General features: G+C 38.9%; 1 protein-coding gene across 33 annotated transcripts in view; it reads right to left on the bottom strand.

The window, feature by feature from the left end:
* Positions 1–1,166: 1,166 nt before the first annotated feature.
* Positions 1,167–22,346, bottom strand: part of CAMK2G (calcium/calmodulin dependent protein kinase II gamma) — a 231,439-nt gene continuing 210,259 nt past the window's right edge. For 12 of the 33 annotated variants that reach the window (XM_083148536.1, XM_083148533.1, XM_083148534.1 and 9 more), the window contains 6 exons: positions 11,761–11,874; positions 10,679–10,804; positions 7,077–7,152; positions 5,974–6,068; positions 3,996–4,241; positions 1,167–3,823 (listed from right to left, as the gene is read on the bottom strand). In XM_083148536.1, coding sequence (XP_083004662.1) covers positions 4,009–4,241; positions 5,974–6,068; positions 7,077–7,152; positions 10,679–10,804; positions 11,761–11,874 — 644 coding nt within the window. In that variant the 3' untranslated portion in view covers positions 1,167–3,823; positions 3,996–4,008. The remainder of the gene's footprint in view (positions 3,824–3,995; positions 4,242–5,973; positions 6,069–7,076; positions 7,153–10,678; positions 10,805–11,760; positions 11,875–22,346) is intronic. The other 21 variants (XM_083148557.1, XM_083148552.1, XM_083148555.1 and 18 more) reach the window with 3 other exon arrangements.

Below are 22,346 nucleotides of genomic sequence, written 5' to 3'. Positions count from 1 at the left end.
TACACACCTGGGTATGAATAGCCGCATTACTTATGAATCACAGTTATGACTATACACACTTGTTCAGGACTGGGAACACTAGTCATGGCAAACCAGTCACAATCCACAATTACTCTCATGGGCAATCAGCATTGCTGTATCCATATGTGGGATATTGGCATATAGATATTAGATATTCAACATCTATTCTAAGAAGCTGTGATGTTCTTTCCAAGCAAAATCGGTACTTGTGTATTAGCACGGTGCCCGCTAAGCAAATTGCTTAGTGAGCAATTCTGCGTAAAAAAAAACCGCATCGCATGCAATGCTCGTATGTAATGGAGTTATTCTCTCTAATTAATTCCTCCAAATGTGAAAAGGAGTATGTGAACATTTTCATCCAATATGATAGACCTGATGGATTCAATAACCTTTGAGTTTTCTCTTCGCAAAATATTTTTATGGCACAATGTGCAATCAAATACTTTTAGTTCTTCAATAAGATGAAACATATTTGCTTGTTCAGATAGTGAGAAAAGGAGACCTCTATTCAGTAGCTTCCATTGTGGGTTTCTCTGTGCTTAGAGATATTAAGGGGGGTATTCAATCCCCCGCAGCCATCTCCCGACAGGGGAGATGGCTGTGGGGCCCTATTCAATGCGATCTTCCCCAACAGCATTGAACAGGAGATCTCGGCGTTAAACCTATTTTTGGGACATACAATCATATTATTGTATACCTAATGTCATGGCATCGCAAACCCTTTAAAATTGCGGCAGATGCGATTCGATGAGATAGCATGGGGCTGAGAGAGCAGTGAATAAATTACATAGGAAAATCGCATCGCACATCGCATAGCCCTAAAATGGCCTAAGCAATGCGATTTCCCTACGCAGAATAGCCCACTAAGCAAATTGCTTAGTGGGCGCCGTTCTAGGAAACAAGTACCAAAAGATCTATTGATCACTGTCATTATGTTCAGAACAAACTTTCAGTAGAAGAAAATTAGAAAATAATAGATACTGTAAAGTTAAAATCGAATCTAAGCCAACATTAATATGAAAATGTTAGTGCGATTTGTTTTGCAAGAAAAAGTCTACTGTCACATACGATTTAATTCCATTTTTTTTAATTATTATAAAGACAATGTAATGAAATAAAATACTAATACAAGACAAAAGTGGAAGCATGGTTTAAATGTTATTTTATTAAATACCTTTTGTCCAAGGTTTCAATGTAACAAAGCTATGAAGATCTACCAACATTCAGAACAAACAAACACAGGGTAATTGTTTTATTTTTCTATTGTCATGCAAAGATTCTGCATCAAATGCCTTTCCAAGTCCTGTTTAAAACGTGATATTTATAATATATTATATATATGCTTACAATAGCCCCATAAGAGAACAGTAACAATGCTAGAAGTGTACTGGTTTGTCAATTAAATGACCATACCAAGCTAAGGTTTTATATTTTTAATTAACTTAAAAAGAAAATTATTCTTCCCCCAAAGACAGTGAAACAAAAATTGAAAAAAAAAAAACAGGAAAAAAATTAGAAAGGTTTTATTTTAGAAAGATGCACTAAATACAGAGCAATTCTCATATAATTAATCAAGTATACAGTGAAGGAGCAGACCTAAAGTAGACATGCATAAGTTTTCTTAATTTAACTGCATATAATTTTATTTTGTTTGGTTTTCCCTTTTGTTTTAACTGTTAAAACGACTAAATTATTAATTCCCAACTTTTTAAAATTTAGTGCTGTTGGAAAAACAAACAAACAAAAAAAAAAAAAGAGCATAAAAGCATTATCCCCAAAAACCATGAAAAAGCCTACCCCCAACCCTACCCTTCCCCTGTGCTCTTATAATTTCACACAAGCATTCCAAACTGTTTTGTGTTAACCCAATTCCTCTTTTTATATAAACTACAATATTTGATTGACTATAGAATCAACTAATATATAACTCATTTCTGTTACATCTCGCACCGGTCATCTCAGGAATTCTGGAGAACATGCTTTGCCCATGTGCAAATTTCCACAAATACAGTTTCTTCGGTAAGCCCAACTTACTATTTAGTTTTTTACAAGTGAGGATGACATACCATTACATGCACCTATCAAAACACTTAAATAGTCCAAATTGTGCAACATTGGCAAGTTCACAAACTTTCCTTCCGCCTAAAAAAACTCTGAACAGTCTTTATTTTTTATTTCTTAATTAAGGCGACCAAAAACATTATATCCTAACGAAAAAAAGTTGTTGTTTTTTTTTTGCAATTCTACATCAGTCTGCGTTAACAATCAGTTGGATCGTCGTAGATTAGACTTGTTTAAGAAAAGGTGGATTTCAATTTGTGCATTGTTTTCTTTTTTTTTATATTGAAGAATTTGTGATATGAAACAATCTACATCACATATCCATTTGTTAGCGCTACTTGTCAGGATAAAGAGAAGCAAATCTCTCGAAAAAGGAAAATCCGGATGTGGGAACAGCCAAGCGCACCCTTGGATCTAAATGATATTTTGCAGCACAAGGAGAGTGCAGATTCAGACATAGATTATGAGAGAAAGCAGAGGGCTTTACAAAGAGATGGAAACCTTAAAGACTTGGTTTTCTCAAAAATGAAGATATCAAACAGACACTGTTCACCCTCTTGCAAGAAAACGAAGGGCCACCAGACCATACAGTTTAGAAGGTGCAGGCAAGCATAGAAAGACATGCATACATCTCTACGCATCCAAGTTCAGTGTATTGATTCACTCATGACAGACCACTCATGACATACAAGCAGATCATTTTAATCTGCTTAATGTTACACAAAGCTTTATCACTGTGAAAATATATCAGCCCCTTTTACATATATACCATCCGGGAAGTGGTTTTATTCTAAACCTTTCCCAAAATGCGTCAGATCTATTTTTCATCTATATTCTCCCAAGAGTTCATAACAAAGCTAATTATATCAACATAGCCACTAATGAAATGTTCCTTCTGCAGGATGTACATTATATACCTTTTCTATATACCTATTTCTTTAATATTTAATTAATATTTCTCCCTGCCCATCCCCTTCTTAACATAGACCACTTCTGTTCTTAGGAGCCAGAGGGTGGATGACAAATTCGCCAGCTCATTGCTACGTTGGAGGTGAAACAACAATTCAGCCAACAATATTTGGAAGGTTTCAATAGTTAGAATTAAAAATAAAATCTAGAACAGATGAAAAAAAAAAAATCACACCTCCGCTTGTGGCTCTACCATATGCAACATTGCAGGTCCACAACTTTTAACAGATGAAGACCACAGCAGTCCTCAGGGTAATGTTAGACCCCATATCTCTGCGCTGTCACTTTGTGATTCAGCAGCTTCTCCAAAATTAAACATTTCTAGTTGTTTTTTATTTATAACCTTACACGTTGTATTCTTATTTTATTTTTCCTTTTCCCAAATGATGCCTGAGGTGGCTGTCCGTCCCATACTCACTCTCTCGTTCTCTCAAATACCAGCCACATACTCCTCAGCCTGGTTTTTAACAAACAATATACTGTATATACGTTTTTATGTTAGTTTTTGCTCATTTTGAAACTTTAAAAACACCTCCGTACAGCAGGAACAGACACGATGGATCCATGAAATACAACAATTAGCCAGCAGCTGCTTCAGCCTCAGAATGCATGCAGGGTTTTCGTGCATTTTTGGCTACTGCCGGCATCAATATTTTTATTTTTTAAATTTTTTACTTTTTATCTTTTTAAAACTTCTGAACGAACAGGACTGTTGCCGTCGTTTAGGCAATCCACACTTGCTCGCTAGAAAGAGGTTCTTCCACTGGAGAGACTGAAAAGGGAGCAAGAAAAAAAAAAAAAGACATAAGAACATACATGTTAATTGAATATATTTACGGTTATGAGTTTTAATATCAGTGTTTAGCTAAATATGTAAGTGTAACAAAAAGTATTGCGGTTTACCATTTTTGAATGAATGCTGGTGGAAAAAAACTGCTACCTACCTGTACTGTTTCCTCACTGGAGGGGGGCAGCTGGGGCCCCAGAGCAGTGATAGTGGACATTCAACCACTTGCCATCCCTACGGTACCAGACCCGAGTCTCTTCTGACTGTGTAGTACGAGGGCGTCCCTGGGCATCAATGTACTGTGTGAGCCGGATATAGGCGATGCAGGCCGCATCTTCCCCAATTACATGCACATGTGGATTCAGGATCGTAGTGTGGATAGGCTTTGTATTTTTTGACAACACTAAAAAGACAGTAAATACATACACCTTAACAACTCAATATACCACAAACAGAATTTTGCTTTATTCAGAATCATCTATTTATAGCGTCTCAAGGCAAAGAGATTAGTTATTAGTTCTAAATCACAAGGTGGGGTCTCCAATTGCACCACACCGAAAAAATACTGGGAGCAGAAAACGTCGTTTTTTTTTGCAGTTTTCTCCTTATGTTTCACCAATTTTATTTTTTCATTAGGCAATTTAACTAGATCACCTGATTAAAAAAAATAATAGATTTTATCCTGAAAACACACAGGTACAGTAAAACATTACCATTAGTAAATGGGGTTGCTTTCTGGGACTTTGCTTTCCTATATGTGGCATGTACCAGCTAATCGGGGTAATTGGATAGCCCCGTTCAGCTAATTACCTGTGTATAGTGATTACGAGTAATTGTAAACCACCCAAGATATGAATGTACATATTTAATTTACTGTAAAAGAGTTGAAAATTATATTTGGCATTGTTAACAGTAGATTAAGAATCAAATGAACAATACATGTGGGATAAAAACAAAAATTGCAAGAACAAAAATAATTTTCTGTAGTTTTTGGTTATATTGTTTGGAATTTTTTGGGGGGTATTAATATTGGACGATTATTAAAATATTAACATTTGTTTTACAAACCAAACATTTTATTTATAAAAAGTAATTTTTCAAATCAGTGCGGGGTAGGGGAGTAGGGGTGGGATACATAATGAACATGTGCACTTACCGTATATTTGCACCTATTTTTACGGAGCCCACTATCACCTGCACACTGAAGCGATTATTACGGTAGGCTTAACAAACATTAAGCAGCGTCCAAATGGTCACATATTTCTTTTCATATATTTAAACGCACCCTAACACTATGCTATATTATTCCTGGTGTTTCTCAGATGCAGAAAAGAAAAAAAACCATAACTTTAATGGTGATTGTCCAGCAATCAGTAGTGTTGCTATGGATTGTTTTCTTAAATCATGTCATCTGCTCCCAGTTAATTTTATTCTCATGTAACAATCCACACACAATATAATAGCATGGGGCATGGACTGTTGACATGGTATGTGGTTAAAACTAATATAAAGAAAAACAAAAACGGACCACAACCTACTAAGGGGACAACAGTCATATATGTTTTCTAATACACTTCGGGAGGGGGTATTCAATCACGGGTTTTGCCTGTTTTCAGCCCGCTCGCCAGTCGGAAATAGCGGCGGGGATTGAGTACCCCCTATGGCTTTAATCATGCCAAAGAGACCCTCTCCCTGCGCCATGTCAATATGTGAAGCTTATTTGCATAAATAAAACAACTGGGATTGACCAAAGTACGTACTTATCTAGACTGCACTGATTGATGTGATGTGCAACATTTCTACAAACGAGTGTGAATGTGGCTGATTCTGTGTAAGAAGAGCTATGAATGCAATGGCTGTGGCTTTTTCTCACCGCATGTTCCGCTGTACTTCATCTGTAACTTTAAGTGCTGATTCGCTGTGTGTTCAATGCAAAATGGCCGTACAATTTAGAGGAAAAGATGCAGCATCCCTTGGAGTGGCTCAGTCGAATTAAGGCTAACATTATTACTAGGATATATATTGCTCTCTAAGAAATATTTAATGTTTATGACTGGTACACCCAACTTTCAAAATTTGAATTGTTCTGGATTAATCTGGGACATTGTTTTCGACTCGGTGTAAAGCATACTCACAATTGTCAAAATAAAATTTATGGAAGTCCATTCCTTCAACAAGGTTACCAAGCGCTTCAGGTTCAAAAGAGGTCAAGCCAGGGTCACAGATCTTCCTGTGAAATACAAAATATGCTGCTCATAAAAATCAACTTACAATAATCATTTATCCTAAAAACATGACCTTTGGGATGTATTTTGCCGCTTATGATGTTATTTAATAAATATGATACCCGATCGGATTCTGGCTTCAATAGTGTACAATTCACCTTTCAGTTTTACAGTGTGACGTTCACCGAACATTTCCTCCATCTTTTCGCTAAGTCCGTGTTCCAGAACAAGTCCATTTGCCTGTCCCTTCTATCCCCAAAGCAACTAAATCATAAAAGCCAAAATCTAAAATGTTTGTGGTAGTAAAGATACTGTGAGGGACCAATGAACTAAACTCCTAGGTACTGGCACAGAGAATAAGGCTATACCCATTGGTCACTGTTGCCTTATGTGCTTCACGATTTTGTATTTCTGAGTGGAGTGTAACATTATCTGTATTACTGCAGTGTTCTCCACAGAATTACATTTTCAGGCGGTCCGCCCGGCAAGACACGAACTGCCGCCCGGTATTTGCGGACTCCCCTGACACCCGGCACTCTCACCAATTAGAACTTGTTGCAGGTGGATACTGATTCCGGACAGATTGCCCGATGGAAAGATGTGTAGTGTTTTAGCCTGAGGTGGCAAAGTACTGTGTGTAGCCAAACAGCACTGAACCCTCAGGTATGCCCAAATGTATCGTCACAGATAAGTTATTCATTGGCTTTTACAATGTAATTTCCCTTCTATGAGCATCTGGGGCCCAAGTGAAATATTCAGTATAAAGCTGTAATCAAGACAAGGTTCTTCAATTGGCCAACAAGAGTGTGTGTTCTGGTCCCTAGTCAGGTATACACATTTATTACTTTGTAGTTTGAGATTTTGTTCAGTACTAATAATGTGTGCCATTGAAAGGAATCTCAAAATTACAAGCCCTCCTCCAATACCGCTCTCTCTCCACACTTTAATTACTTCTAGCACTGGTGTTGAGCCCAGATTCGGTAAGATCATAGACCATTGCAGGATCAACTCACGTGTAAGCCTCAAAGTCCCCATTGTTGATTGCTTCAATCAGTTGCTCTGTAATCTTGATAATTTCCTGTTTCCGCACTGTATGGGGAGAAAGGAGGGAGTGAGTGACATGTATACAGGAGGGAGTGAGTGACATGCATACCGTACATGATTTCAGCCATTGTCATCACATTAAAAAAGGATTTGATGTTAATAGAAAGAGGCATGAAAATCTACTGGATAAGGATTGACAGCTGCCAACAACTCTTTCATATTTAACCTTCTAGTACTAACATCCCTGCAAGGAGTGAATCAGATATTTTTTATGCGCTATTGAAAAAAAAAATAGATTCAAATCCAAATCACATAAAAGATAATACAGGGGGGACTTGAATATTCTTACGCATTCAATATTATATGATATATGATACAAATTAAACTTTATATTTTAGATCAGAAAAAGGCCTTCACGATTTTTTAATTGGTGCAATAGATATACTGTAGGGGCAGGCCATATAAATATAGAGATTTGCAGCATTGTAGACGAACAATACTGATTAAGCCTGGTTAAATTGACAAAAGTTGTTGCTGTACAGCTCAGTAGAACCAAGGACTAGATGTGAAAAAAAAGGAGAAAGACCACAGCCCCATGTTATTCTTCAGAATGCATAGGTCTTTATGAAGTCCTAACATATTCGCTGTTTTCATTGTGGAAAACCAAGATAGAGAATGTGCAGAACTATGTGATTGCAACCTCACCCCTCCAAGGATTAATTTCACATTTACTTACATAGAAAGAGAAGGAAGTGGAAGAGAGAACCGATTACAGTGAATACGTTATGGTGATATACAAACTAATATTGCTGGTTTATGATGAACGACTAGTGTCACAGTGATGACAGTACCGCAAATGGTAAAGATCTCTAGAATTACAATTTATATCACATCTTCGTTAACATATAAATGCAGTAGATTATAAAACAACAGAAGGGGGCAGGCACCTACTAAGGTGGTATTGTAAGAAATTGATATGTTTTTGCTCACTCAAAATCCTAATGTTCTTATACCAGATTAAAGGCTATTCAGGCTTATATGTATGAGTCTTATCCCTCTGAGGAACTCTGCAAGTGACAAAATGTGTAGTGATCATGGATTACTCTAAGACTGCTTTCTTTTAACTTCAGAATTTTACTTCCAAGTTCAGGCATACAACATAAAGGACAAATGCTAGACATTTGGGATAACAGATTTGTACAGCTAAAGCTAAACGAATCATTCAAAGAGCACAATATATCAAATTCTTAAAATACCACACCAGGGCTAGGCAAACTATGGCACTCCAGCTGCTGTGGAACTACATGGCACTCCAGCTGCTGTGGATTTCGAAGCATGCAGTGTCATAGTTTCAACATGCCATAACAGCAAAACAGTTTCAGGCATGCTGGGAGGGATACTTCCACAGGGACTTGAATGCCACAGGTTGCATATCCTTGTACTACGCTATTAGGTGCCAGGATCTTTCTATGGTTTCCGAATGAGATTTGACCTATCAACAACAGGCCTTCTCAGGGCAGCTGACACCTGTTCACAATAGAGGGAGTATGGTTTTTTTATTATTATTTATTACTATTATCAGTCACTGCCACCCCACTGTCCTAATTTAAGCTTTCCCATCCATTAATTCATATACTGCAACAATATAACTTTTGGGGCCACATTCATAAAAAAATTTTTTTGGGGTTTATAACATACAAAAAAGGTAGTTATCGCATTAAGCTGAGAAGTAAAATGAAGTTACAATGATATTTGTTATCACCTTCACAAAGATGTAGAAACCATTTTACAATGAAGGGGTACTGTAGTTATTGAGCATGTGAATTGGGACATGCTAGGATGCTTATCCCACTGTGGGCCTTTATATGGCTCCATAAGCGCATAGCTACACATGCATACTTATGGGTTTCATCAGTCAAGTCACCCAGATCTAATATGTTTTCTCAACCCAAACAATTGAAATGTTATCTTCTTGGAAAATATCGCAGTGCTATAAACTAAGAGCGATTCTTAAGAATACCAAAATCAAAATAAGAGCGGTAAGCTAGATACCCCAATTCAAATCAAGGTGCCTCATGTCTGCTCCAGGTTTGAAAAATTAGACTGCAACTTCCACTGTGCAAATGCATTTTTTAAATTATTTTATTGTACTTTAAATATACTGTATGTTCAGATTTAGAAGGATGGCAATACAAGAAAACATTTACATAACAAATCAGCAGTTAGTACTCTTCACCACATAACAGAATCACTAATAGGGAGTACACACTGTTCAATATAGTCTATTTTTCTATAAAATTTTGCTTATATAAGCAAATTGAAAGGAAATTTAATGGTAATCGAACGCGTTCAATTTTGATCCCGATGCACGGCCCCATAGCATTGAAATTAATAGAAAAATAGACTGTGCAGGCAAGACTATATAGTACAGATCTGTACTACATAGTCTAAATCGCACCCTGCGATTTGATCCCGATTCGAACGGGATTAAATAGTTATTGAATAGAAAGTAAATCGCACAGTGTATACACCCCTTAAGGTTAGTGCAATAGTTTAAAACTGAAAGATCCAGTCATTCACAAAACACCTCTCTGTGATTAAAAAGTGAATAGCACAAGTGGCTGAAGTCCCAGATATTGTCAAACATACTAAGAATTCAAGATATGAGACGTACCAGGGTCAGTATAGGTAGCAGGGGAGGGCTGGCAATGTAGAATTTTCAATTGCCCCAACATTTTAATTGTGATAAAATAAGGCCCAAACTGTAAACAGGTGTTCTTCAATCAGTGCTAAAAATGGACATCAACATAGTGGATGACCCATATCAGCAGTGCCATACAGTGGAAGTATCACATTTCTTAAAACTCAGATCAACCTTAACCCTTTGACTATATGCCATGCCTTCCCAATAAGAGTTTAGCATTTACTCTATTTAGCAGAGTCCTAGGAATCACATATAGCTGGATCTTCTGCTGGTGGTCAGCTGGACCGCCTTTCCCACAGGACCTTCCCAGGGAGGCACAAACCAGACCAATGCTGAGGGCATATTACAAGATGAATAACCGTTTTAAATATGAATGAAATGGCACCAGACCTTTGCAGCACCCACCTAACAATTTACATGCAATGGGTACTGCCTTTTCCCACGCATGAAATCTCTCCTTCCTACAGCAGCGCCAACAGATGTATGCGACTACTGGACTCTGCTTAATAGCGCAAATGGTAAAGACCTCAGAGGAGGAACCTTGAAAGTTCCACTACTGAGAAGGAAGGGGATGTAGTGCAGAGTTTTTTAAAGTGGGAAACCATTTTGATAAGTTACTACCATCCTCTGATAATAATCGGTTATTGAACTCATGCAATGACCACACTGCCATTAGCCACTGACATTTGCTTGTCCATGGGTGAAAAGTAGCCAGCCCTCCTCTGATAACTAGGCTCTAAGGGCTCTATTAAAGGAAGATGTAGGTAAGTCTGAAAAAAGACAGCGATGATTAACATATGTAGGTAACTAGGGAGGAATGCTACCGATAGACGTTCTACTGAAACAGTCATCTGATGACTAACTTACACAGCGAATTGCTAAGTGAGAATGGAACAACTGGAGTGAGCACTGGCTCCGGCTGAGCATGCTCTATCTCCAGTGTCTGACCTGGGCTTTCCCAGGCTAGCACTTTCTCTTCACAAGACTGGGAAGCTGTAAAGAAACATATTGATTAAAAAAACAGAGGAAACCAAAAGATAAATGGTCATAAGTTAACCAAACATACAAAGATGGAACATAAAAAAGGAAGATCGGAGATAGAACAAAATAAATAAAAATGCTTTTGGTTTGCCCTGTTGTATGCCATAAAATAACCTACACTGCTTATGCTCTGACCTCATTTACATTCTTCCCTAGGCCATTTTACCCTGGCCCCTTCCCCCAAGAACTGCAGCTACACAAACAGGCACAAAGTAATACATATGGATATATTGTAAGAATTTACATTTTCTGACCATGTATGCTTTGCGGTCCAGGTTGTGACCTGCTGGCCAATTGTTTCAAAAGCCTGTTACAGATGGGGAATGGTTTATGGTGCCCCTTATCTCCATCACATACCCGCTTCATAAGGGGGGGGGGACATTCACATAGCCTATAAATCTACCATGGATTATTGTCTGATACATGATTAGATTGACATTAAAGCAAAATATATGTGTAGGTCAGACCTAAATCCCCACCCTCCCTGTCAGTACTCGTTCCATCCATGATCACACTGCCCATATAACCCAATCTGTATACAGTGATAGTGGTCAAAAAAATAATAAGTTTTACCCTAAAATAACACATTCCAAAATAGTAAATAAGTGACCTGTGTTTTGGATTATTTCTAATTATAATAATCAGCTTAATAGGAAATCATCTTGCAATCCTTCCGCACTAGTCTACAATCCTATCGAGCATCTATGATGTCCCTACTAGCAGAGGACTAATCTTCAAATGAACTACAGGAGAAGACAGGGACATGCAGACTGTATAAAATAGAACATAGGGTTTTGTACATTCTAACAGTCAAAGGTGTCCAGCATTACAATAGGTCTACTTGGACAGTGCACAACACCATACAAAGGGTGAGAAGGGTATAACACAGCAATCCACTCTTCACTTACTGGCTGCACCACACAGACCAAACTGTGACTGCAAGGACTGAGTCTGTATTTTGCTCTCGCCTTGGCTCCATCCTTGGAGAAGCAAAGGGCCATCCCCAGGATAGAGAAGAGATGCTGATAAGCCGGTATGCAGCAAATTAATAAGTGCACAGGAGACAGGAAGGTTATCATTACATAAAAAAAAATAAAATAATTGAATAAAAAGTTATTTACAAGGATGGTCATAAATATTAATTGGATCACAAGTAACCCAATGTTACTTACAATGGCAAATAAAGGGCCGACAATTTCCCGCAAATAACTTTTCTCACATTAACTTCTAAAACTACCATTCACTATAGGTGAATATATAAATGTATTCCATTATTAGACTCCAAAACAATGTTGAATAAGGTAAATTAAACCAATGCAACTCCTAGGAAGAGATTCTACGGTAATTACATTAAAAGTTGTTTGGGTGTTAACAGATTTTTCTGTGAAAATGTATTTACTCTTTTGAATACTGTACATGATATATTAAACTCAAAGCCACCATCTCACCTACTGGCATCTTTCCCTTACCGTAATCCACTAATATTGTAAGCAGTGCTTAGATGTGTTCCTCTAAGGACACCTCTTCATTTGCGGGCGCGATGCTGGGACAGAAACTGAGCGGGGAGCATCTAGACCCATCTACAGTGCAGTTTAAAGCCTCTCTTTGGCTGGCATTTCGTGAATTGCTGGCAGGATTGGCTGACAGCTGGTGCCAATTTCTAAACTGCACCGATATTGGCTCTGCCTCAGTGCAAGGAGGTGTGGTGTGAGGGGTGAGAATCTGGCACCCAATAGGGGAGTGAGAGGTATAGGGGAGGTAAAAGAGGGGAGATAAATGAACAGGGGAGTTGAGATAGGTGAGTGAGAGGTACGGGCGGAGGTATACAAAACAGGGGCTCAAAGGTTAGCAGAAAGGGAGAGGTGTAAGTTCGACACCTAAATCCAGACTGTTAAATACCCAACAGTTGGTATCCCGACTGACAGAGGCTATTCTCCCTCGTGGGGGTCCATGATCCCCATGAGGGAGGATAGGACTTGTGACTAGCACTGGAAGCCACTGAGACTGCAGCGTGGTGAGCCCACAAGGGCCTTCTTAGTGCTCGTCCCCCTGTCAGAGGCAGTCGGAATCCCAACTGTGTAAGCATCATACCACACTTAAGAGTAATGGTGTGTACACACGGTGAGATGTGCCGTGCGATGCGATCAGATCGCATCACATGCATGCGATGGCATACAATTTTGACTAGATAGTGCACTATCTAGTCAAGGCAGCCAAGACTTTCTGCCTTGCGATACCGATGCGATTCGGACCATATAGTCAGAATCGCAGGATGATTGTACCCGTGTGTACACACCATAAGAGGGTTACCTAGGATGAAGATATGAACACATGAGGAGAGCAACAGACAAACAACACATATGTATATGACAAATCAGACAAATAGGACAAATGCAAGACATAATAGGTGAGTAATGCCTGGTACACACCAGAACGATCCGGATTGTTAGTAGATCATTAGCAGATTGTGCAATGGTCGCACGATCTGTTACAGCACACGATCTGCATCCCATCCAATCCGATCCCAATCCAATCTGAGTCTATCTAGTTGAATGGGTCTTTTACAGATCCTACCTGCAGCAGGTAGGATCTGTAAAATGACAGCGAGGACGCGCATCAGATTGGAATTGGATCTAAAAATACAAAAACATTCCCAATCTACATACAATCGGTTGGAATTGGATCCAGATTGATGGGATTGAGCCCTAATCATTCTTGTGTGTACCCTACATAAAGGTTGTTCAACAGATCCTGCTACATCATGCATCACATCTAAAGATAAAACACATCACAAACCCTACAAGGAGGGGTCGTTCAAATTTCCCTACACCTGCTTTTAAATTTCCACTTTGAGCACTGCATGTAAGAATAGCTGGCACCGGAGCTGGTAACTGCGACTGCACATACAATTGTTGAGATTGGTTAGAAAAGACACGGGAACATTTACAAAGATGAGAGTACTATTAAATAATGGACGTTGCCTATAGTAACCAATCAGATTCTACATATTTATTTAGCAACTTCTAAAATATGATCGATAGAATCTGATTGGTGCTATGGGCAACATGCCATCATCAATAGAACTCCCATCTGAGTTAGATTACCTGATGGTAATCTATCCATCTGTGCCGATGACCTTGTTTAGTATCGCATCGAGTTGCAGACATTAAAAAGTGGGTTAAGACAACCTGCACATTGCATCAAAGGTGATAAAAATGAAGAAAAGTAAATACTGTACGTCCTGTGGTGTATTTTCTTGCCTGGCATTATTTTCCACTATAAAGTTACAGCTTGCTTTTTTAAAAGTTCTACTTATTGGTAAGTTAATTGTCCCCCACATGTGTCACAGTTTCCGAGTTCACATGTACAAGGCACTCTGCGGATCTGTTTGATGGTTAATGTAACCTGATAGGTACACAACTCAGTGCAGATAGAATACATATTGCAGCCACTAGAGGGCAGACTGCTGCAGTGATTGAACAATGTGAAATTATGTTCTAAAAAGACAGTTTTAGGCAGGGGTTCCCAAACATTCTAGAACATGGCACCCTATAATAATCAGCATTTCTTCACAGCATCCCTGAGCTAAATGTGTGTTATGAAGAAATAAAAAAAAAAAATATATATATATATATATATATATATATATATATATATATGTGGACAATGATGTTTTATTCAAGGACTGGTACTTTCTTAAAAAGAGGGAACTGGATTATATATATCACGCTTCAACCTTATCTGAATACTACAAAGACAAACAAATTCCCAGAGGCTTCCGGGTAAAGAACAGCCCTACGATTGGTCGTCAAAATCCCACTTTCTGCAAGAAGTGGGTAAGTATTCTTAATAAATGTGCTATGGATTTAGTACTATTGGTCATTGATGAATCCACTAAAGAACTGGTTAATATTAGAGCAAAGCTCAACAATTTTGAAATTGCGCATAAACCAACTCTGACACAAGATGCTAGTGTTGATTGGGTTGATAAATTGAGCAAACAGATTGACCAATATAGAAAGGACTTGTTGAAGTTTAAACGTGAGAAACGCAGGAAAGTCCAGCTTGATTATGAGCAAAATAGAGTTTACAGCTGGCTCAGTACAGCAAGACCCCAACGTGACTACAGATCTTTACCTCCTCAACGTAGAGGAAGACGTCCCTTTACTGATTATGAGGGCACCAGTACATCTGCTAGTGAGACAGACACACAAGCATCCTCATCCCAAGCACTCCCTTTAGGGGTCAACACCAGGGCCGCCCACAAAAAGCCCCCCCGAAACGAACCAGACGGAGCCAGCAAAACCAAAGGGAAGGGAGGTCGCAGAGGAAAGTAAGAGCAGAAGAGTTGGTGATAAATGTGTCTAACAGTCCACTCACGAAAGCAAAGATTGATATTTTAGCCAAAGGTTTGGCCTATGTTCCAAGTTCTAGACATGATGGCTTCCAGTGGAAAGTTGACTGTTATAAATTTGGCAGGACTCTAAGGCTGAAAGAACATTTTTCTAAACAAAGTACTACTACCCCAATTGCAAATACGAATATACCATACCAACTACGCAAAATTAAGCCTAAATCAGTATTTGATCCTACCTCAAATAATGCTGCAATAAAGTCTTTCATGAAGGTTATGGATCAAGCGGAACATCTAATTGATCCCAGTGAAATACACTCTTACCATAACCTGACTAGAACCGAACATCAGACTTTACAGGCATTAAGTAAAAGAACTGACATTATAATCCGCAAAGCGGATAAGGGAGGGGCTGTGGTTGTGCAGGACTTGGATGCATATGTGGGGGAATGTTCGCGCCAATTGCATGATACTTCAGTGTATAAATTACTTACAAGTGATCCTTCAGTAAAATTTAAGCAAGAATTGGATGGTATTCTGTCGGTTGCTGTTAATGATGGGTTTATTACTAATGATGTGGCAATTGCTTTGAGGGTAGATTTCCCTGTGACACCAATTTATTACACGTTGCCTAAAGTGCATAAAGATCTACAGAGTCCCCCTGGTAGACCAATTATATCTGCCAGGGGGTCTCTGTATCAACCCATTTCTACATACTTGGATGCATTTTTAAATCCATGCATCCAACTAACAGAATCGTATCTGAAAGACACCAATATGCTAATTAATCGCTTGGAGAGTCTGGGGCCTTTGCCAAAAGATTGCATACTATGCAGTGCGGATGTAACAAGCCTGTACACATGCATCCCCCATAATGAGGGAATTGCGGCGGTACAGGCTTTGATTACATCCAATCCTAGCTATACTGGTCCTCCTGTTACATTGTTTATTCAACTACTTACTTTGGTACTTACCAGGAACTTCTTTTTATTTAATGGCTGTACCTACCTGCAACAGTCCGGGTGTGCGATGGGGTCCAATGTGGCCCCATCATACGCGAATGCTTATATGTGTCATATTGAAAAAAATGTATTCCAACATGGTCCCAATGCCTGCAAGGTGTTAATGTACTTAAGGTACATTGATGACCTGCTGATATTGTGGACAGGAACAGAGCAGGAGCTTAAAGAAATTTTTTTTGTACATAACAACAGTAGTAGCCCTGTAAAGTTCACATATGTAATGAGCAAAAGTGAAATTAATTTCCTGGATGTAAAGATTAAACTATGTCAAGGTATATTATCCACCTCCATTTATATAAAGGATACGGACCGGAATACTATTTTGAAATTTGATAGCTTCCATCCCTTACCATTGAGAAGGGGTCTCCCCTTCTCACAGATGTTAAGGCTTAAAAGAATAACAAGCGACACCCAGCAATTATTGGTAGACTTGGAAAAAATGATTGAGAGATTTGTGGTAAGAGGGTATCCCCTGAGTGAACTCATCAAAGCACGTGACAGAGTATTGTCTATTCCAAGATCTAACTTGTTAAATTATAAAAAAAATACCAGCACTGAAGATAAAAAATTACCGTGGGTGAATAAGTATTCTATGTCCAGTGACCAAATGACTAAACGTGTTAAGCATTTTTGGCCAGTGATCACTGTTGATAGGGATCTTAAAGCTTTACAGAATACTAGAATTATGCCGGCATATTCTCGAGATAAAAATCTGAGGGATATGCTGGTTAAACTAGACGTAACAGAGATGACTAAGCCACCTACCCCTGTGCATTTTTTGACACGCCCAAATGGCTGCTATAAATGCATAGGGTGCACTACTTGTAGTGCCATGTTAACTGGCAATCATATCTGTCACCCATATACAGGTAAAAAATTGGCCATTAAGTTCCCAGTCACATGTACCTCCATGTTTGTTGTATATGTCCTGTCTTGTCCATGTGGATTAATCTACGTGGGCAAGACAGAGACCCAGTTCAAAGAGAGGATGGCAAACCATCGTACAGCCATCAGAGCCGCTATTCGACAAGGTACTAGTGATCAACCTGTGGCAAGGCACTGTGCCCAAATGGGACATAGTGTCGCAAGCATACGATCAAAAATTGTTGATCACATACCCGTGTCAATTAGAGGTGGTAATAGGGGGAAACGTCTGTTACAAGCAGAATGCAGATGGATTCATAAACTTGATGCACTTGCCCCCAAAGGGTTAAATGAGCATACAGGGTTGAGTTGTTTTTTATAAATATGAGATGAAATTATCATAATAAAACGTGAACTTGCTATAGAATTATCCAAATAATCGATAGCACTTTTTTGATATGTCTCAGTTTAAATTTTCAGTAAAGGGTATTAAGAGATGGCATACAATAGGGAAATAGGTATGCTTCTTACTATGAATTTTGATTGATTGTGTTTGATTAAATCTGTGTATGATATGTTCGTCAGTATGTTTTTTTAATCATATTGTAGATGTGTTTCACAATGCACTTTACTATGCACTTGCACTTTATTTAGATTTTATGTACCAGTCTGTCCTCTCCATTAAGGGGACAGTGATGCGTGGCGGCGTCTTGTGAGTCGCCTAGCAACCCCTTTACACGAAGGCGGTGGGCGGCTGACGACATACGCCATGACGCGCACTGAACCCTACGCTGGCGCGCTGTGTGTAGCCGCGGCGTGAGAGACGTTGTCTAGCAGCGCCCCTAACAAGGGCGGAGGCGGATGACGTCACACGCCGCGACATGCACGCGTTGCTGACGGAGAGAGCAGACGAACTGGCGCATCTTCATGCACAGGTGAGATTGTTTTACATTTGTTTTGTATGATTAATGGTGGAGGAGGAGCCACTATAGGTATATATACCCTTCATTGTACACTTGTGTGCTATCCCTGAGGACGAGCTTGTAGGCTCGAAACAATTGTTGGATTCATGCTTTGCTGAATAAAGAAATCACTGTTTGAAGTCTCCGAGTGACGCCCCTGCTTGTTGGTGAGCTGCTGCATTGTGTATTTTGGGGTATCCCCCCTGGGAAGGCACCGGAGCAGGCCTTAAACTACAGTGGGAGTGCCGGATCTATCTGGATATATATATATATATATATATATATATATATATATATATATATATATATATATATATATATATATATATATATATAGTAAACTGTGCTTACCTATCATCCTTAGGTTCACTTAAGTGATAGTGGAAAGGGTTGGATATCGGTTTGTACACATTTTAGGATAGGCAGCCACATTGACCAAAAATAATTGTATTTGGTCCTGGACCACCAACCCATCACACATCTACCTATTGTACCAACATCAGAATATTAAAGAAAAAAATCCTAACTTTTATAGTTCACACTATGCAAGATGTAATTTCTATGAATGGCTAGTGTGTGCCATTGGACCTTAAACACAGTTACTTAGAGGGAAGAACCTTTGGCATAGTTAAAGTTCCCCATTGCAAATAATCAACTTCTGTAATTTTTTTAGATTGTACTAGAATGATAAATGAAAGCCAGAAGAAGATATTAGTTGTTATGGGCAACTTTTACACTTTATCTCTCTCGAAGGTTTGATACTTCATCTACTTAGAGGATGCGTGCGTGCGTGTGTGCGTGTGTGTGCGTGTGTGTGGCCTCACACACTGTCTTAACTCCTACAACTTATTGGACCCACTTGAGTCAGGCTTTTGCTCTCATCCTCCACAGAGAAAGCACTGACTAAGGTAGTCAATGATCTGGCCACTGCTTAATCTAAAGGCCATTTCTCACTTCTTATTGTTCTAGATCTCTTTACTGACTTCGACACTGTTGACTACTCTCTTCTCATACAAACACTACAATCCCTAGGTCTTCCAAATACAGCCCTTTCTCGGTTCTCTTCCTACCTATCTAATCACTCTTTCAGGGTTCGCTTCTCTGATGCTACTACCTCCTCCTCAATACCTCTGTCCGTTTGAGTACCACAAGGCTCAATTTACCGTAGACCTACCTCCTCTCTTAGCAAACTAATCAGCTCTTTTAAATTTCAGTGTCATCTGTACGTTGATTATATGCAAATCTATCTATCCTTCCCTGAATTGTCACCATCAGTATTGTTCCGTGTCTCTGAATGTCTTTCTGCCCTTTAATCTTGGATGTCATCTCGCTACCTCAAACTCAACATTTCCTAAACAGAATTAATTATATTCACACCAGCCAAGAGTAGTTACCAGGAAAAATACAAAAGTTGTCTCTCAGAGAGCGCAATATTGGATATTAAATTATTTATTACAAATACGAATCAGGATAAAATTAAAACAGCACAATTCATAAAGGACCATAAAAATACACAATTACATATAAAAATAAAAACGGCCACTAATTTCCACAAGAAATGAACAATAATCCTCTTAAAATTAAAGAGATGGCTTACAGATCCCTTTAGTTATTGGCTGGCCAGTACTTAGTAATAATGTGGGATAAAAATGCCTTCTGAATATAATCCAAGAGGGGAACAAGTCGTCATTGTATTAGGGCATCAGAAACCACCAGATTGGTTCAATCAAATTTAAGTCAGGGATCACTCACAGTAAAGCCGGTACTGATTGAAAACTCTGATGTAGGTGAGCAGCTGTCTCTCTCCGAGTAAACCACAGGGCATCAGGGGGCATGATCACCTACGGGTATGCTGGGTAAGCCATCTCTTTAATTTTAAGAGTATTATTGTTCATTTCTGGTGGAAATTAGTGGCCGTTTTTATTTTTATATGTAATTGTGTATTTTTATGGTCCTTTAGGAATTGTGTCGTTTTATTTTATCCTGATTCGTATTTGTAATAAATAATTTAATATCTAATATTGCGCTCTCTGAGAGACAACTCTCGTATTTTGCCTGTTCTAAATCCTTGGTAATAATCCAGATTACCAATCGGAGCTGCATATGTACTTTAATTAATTAGATGGTCACTATATTTTATATTTTTAAACTGCCTTCTTCTTTGCGCCTAATTTGTTTCTATTAAGTGTAGTTACCAACCTGATATCTCTATCACTGTTGAGAACACAACAATCAATCCTACTCCACAAGCTCACTGCCTTGGGGTCATTCTCGACTCTAAACTGTCCTTTATTCCTCACATTCAATCTGTCTCTAAATCATGTTACATGCAAAACATATCCAAAATTTGACTATACCTTACACAAGACACTGCAAAAACTCTAATCCATGCACTCATTATATCACGCATTGATTACTGCAAGAGCCTCCTTACCGGTCTTACCAAGAAAAGACTTCCACCACTACAATCCATTTTGAATGCAGCTGCGAGGCTGATCTTCCTAGCTAGACTTTCTGACTAGTCTGCTGATCCGCTCTGTCAGTCCCTCTGTTGGGTGCCTGTATTTTAGCGCATTCAATATAAAATACTTCTACTTACACATTCAAGGCCATTACTCTGACTACACAGACGTCTATCTCTTTGCTTATCTCAAAATATATCCCCACCCGACCTTTCCACTCTGCACAAGATCGGAGTCTCTGATCCACACGCATTACTCGCTCCCACTTACACTTGCAGGATATTTGTCGGGCAGCACCCACCATATGCAATGCCCTTCTACGCACATTAAGACTCTCCTCTAGCCTCCAAAATTTCAAGTGTTCCCTGAAAAGTCCTCTCTTTAGGCTAGCTTATCATATTCAGGACCCCCACACAACCTCCATTAGCAGTCATATCTAATTGCATCCCATCAGGACTGTTTTATATTCTGGTGGAATTGCCTTGCTATGGAATTCTATACTTATGTATCCCTCCTATTATCCCTATAGATCAGTGGTTCCCAACCCTGGTCCTCAAGTACCCCCAACAGTGCATGTTTTCCAGGTCACCCGGCAGGTGTGACTCATTATTCAGGCACATTTGAAAAGATCCACAGGTGTTGCTAATTATCTCACCTGTGATTATGTGGGGAGACCTGCAAAACATGCACTGTTGGGGGTACTTGAGGACCAGGGTTGGGAACCACTGCTATAGACTGTAAGCTTGCGAGCAGGGCCCTCCTACCTCCATGTCGGTTTGTTTCTACCCATTTTATTTAATCACTGTTGTCTCCAATTGTAAACCGCAACAGAATATGCTGCGCCATATAAGAAACTGTAAATAAATAATAAAGTAAACACAATATATTTATCATAAAGTGCTATGATCGGCTTTCTGACTCTTTATCAAGTCAGAACGTAATAGCATTTGTAAGTTGTAACATGTTAACAGGTACAGATTGTTCCACAGGAAACAATGAGACAAAATCAATGACTGATTCTTAATGCACTAATTCTTTGGTGAGGATTCTTATTGAAGGTGGCACTTCACGATTGCTCAATGTTATTTTCCCTTTTAGCATCATAAATAAATAAGCACTAACATGTACTTTAAAAGATTTATGCCTACTCCCTATACTCTGCTCCATCTTACTAAAGTACATGTTGTCTCAGCATTACACTGCATTATTAATAAGATGCAACACATCCTGTTACTATGATCTGGGGCAGTGCATCCCTAGCACCGATGGAAATAACAGGGGTAAAGCAGAGCACGACTTTAATGTCAGTGCTCTAGCAGACATATTGGTGGAGCCAAATGAATACAGTAATGCATCAAATACACGTCTGAATCCATATTTGTTGGTTGACTGTCAGCAAGAAGTTTTGGAAGATATTTAAAGAGTAAATAAAACTGCAATTTTGGCATTCAGATAAGTGAAAATTGGTAGCTTATTGTAACATGTTTCACTGCACTGGGGCTTAAATAACTACTTGTAAGAGCCCAAAAAAAGAGCAGTTTATATAAAATGAAAAACAGCAAGAAAGACTTTATAACAGGCATACTCAACCTCGGTCCACAAGGCACACTAACAGCGCAGGTTTTATAGTTTTTAGTTCAAATCACACTGTGTTTCTATATGGCTTGTGAGGTGCACTCCCATAGCATATCGTGACTGAGTGATTCTGATTTAACCATCTATGCTGAAGCCTGGATATCACTAAAAACTGCACTTTTGCTGTGCCTTGAGGACCATAGTTGGGAATGCCTGCTTTAAGGGTTGCCTAGAGACCTCCCATCCCCACAACCT

The sequence above is a fragment of the Crinia signifera genome, chromosome 6, assembly GCF_055691185.1.
Source record: "Crinia signifera chromosome 6, ASM5569118v1, whole genome shotgun sequence".
NCBI lineage: Eukaryota > Metazoa > Chordata > Amphibia > Anura > Myobatrachidae > Crinia > Crinia signifera.
The sequence above is the reverse complement of the archived record's forward strand: the minus strand, read 5'-3'. Positions and strand labels throughout refer to the sequence as shown.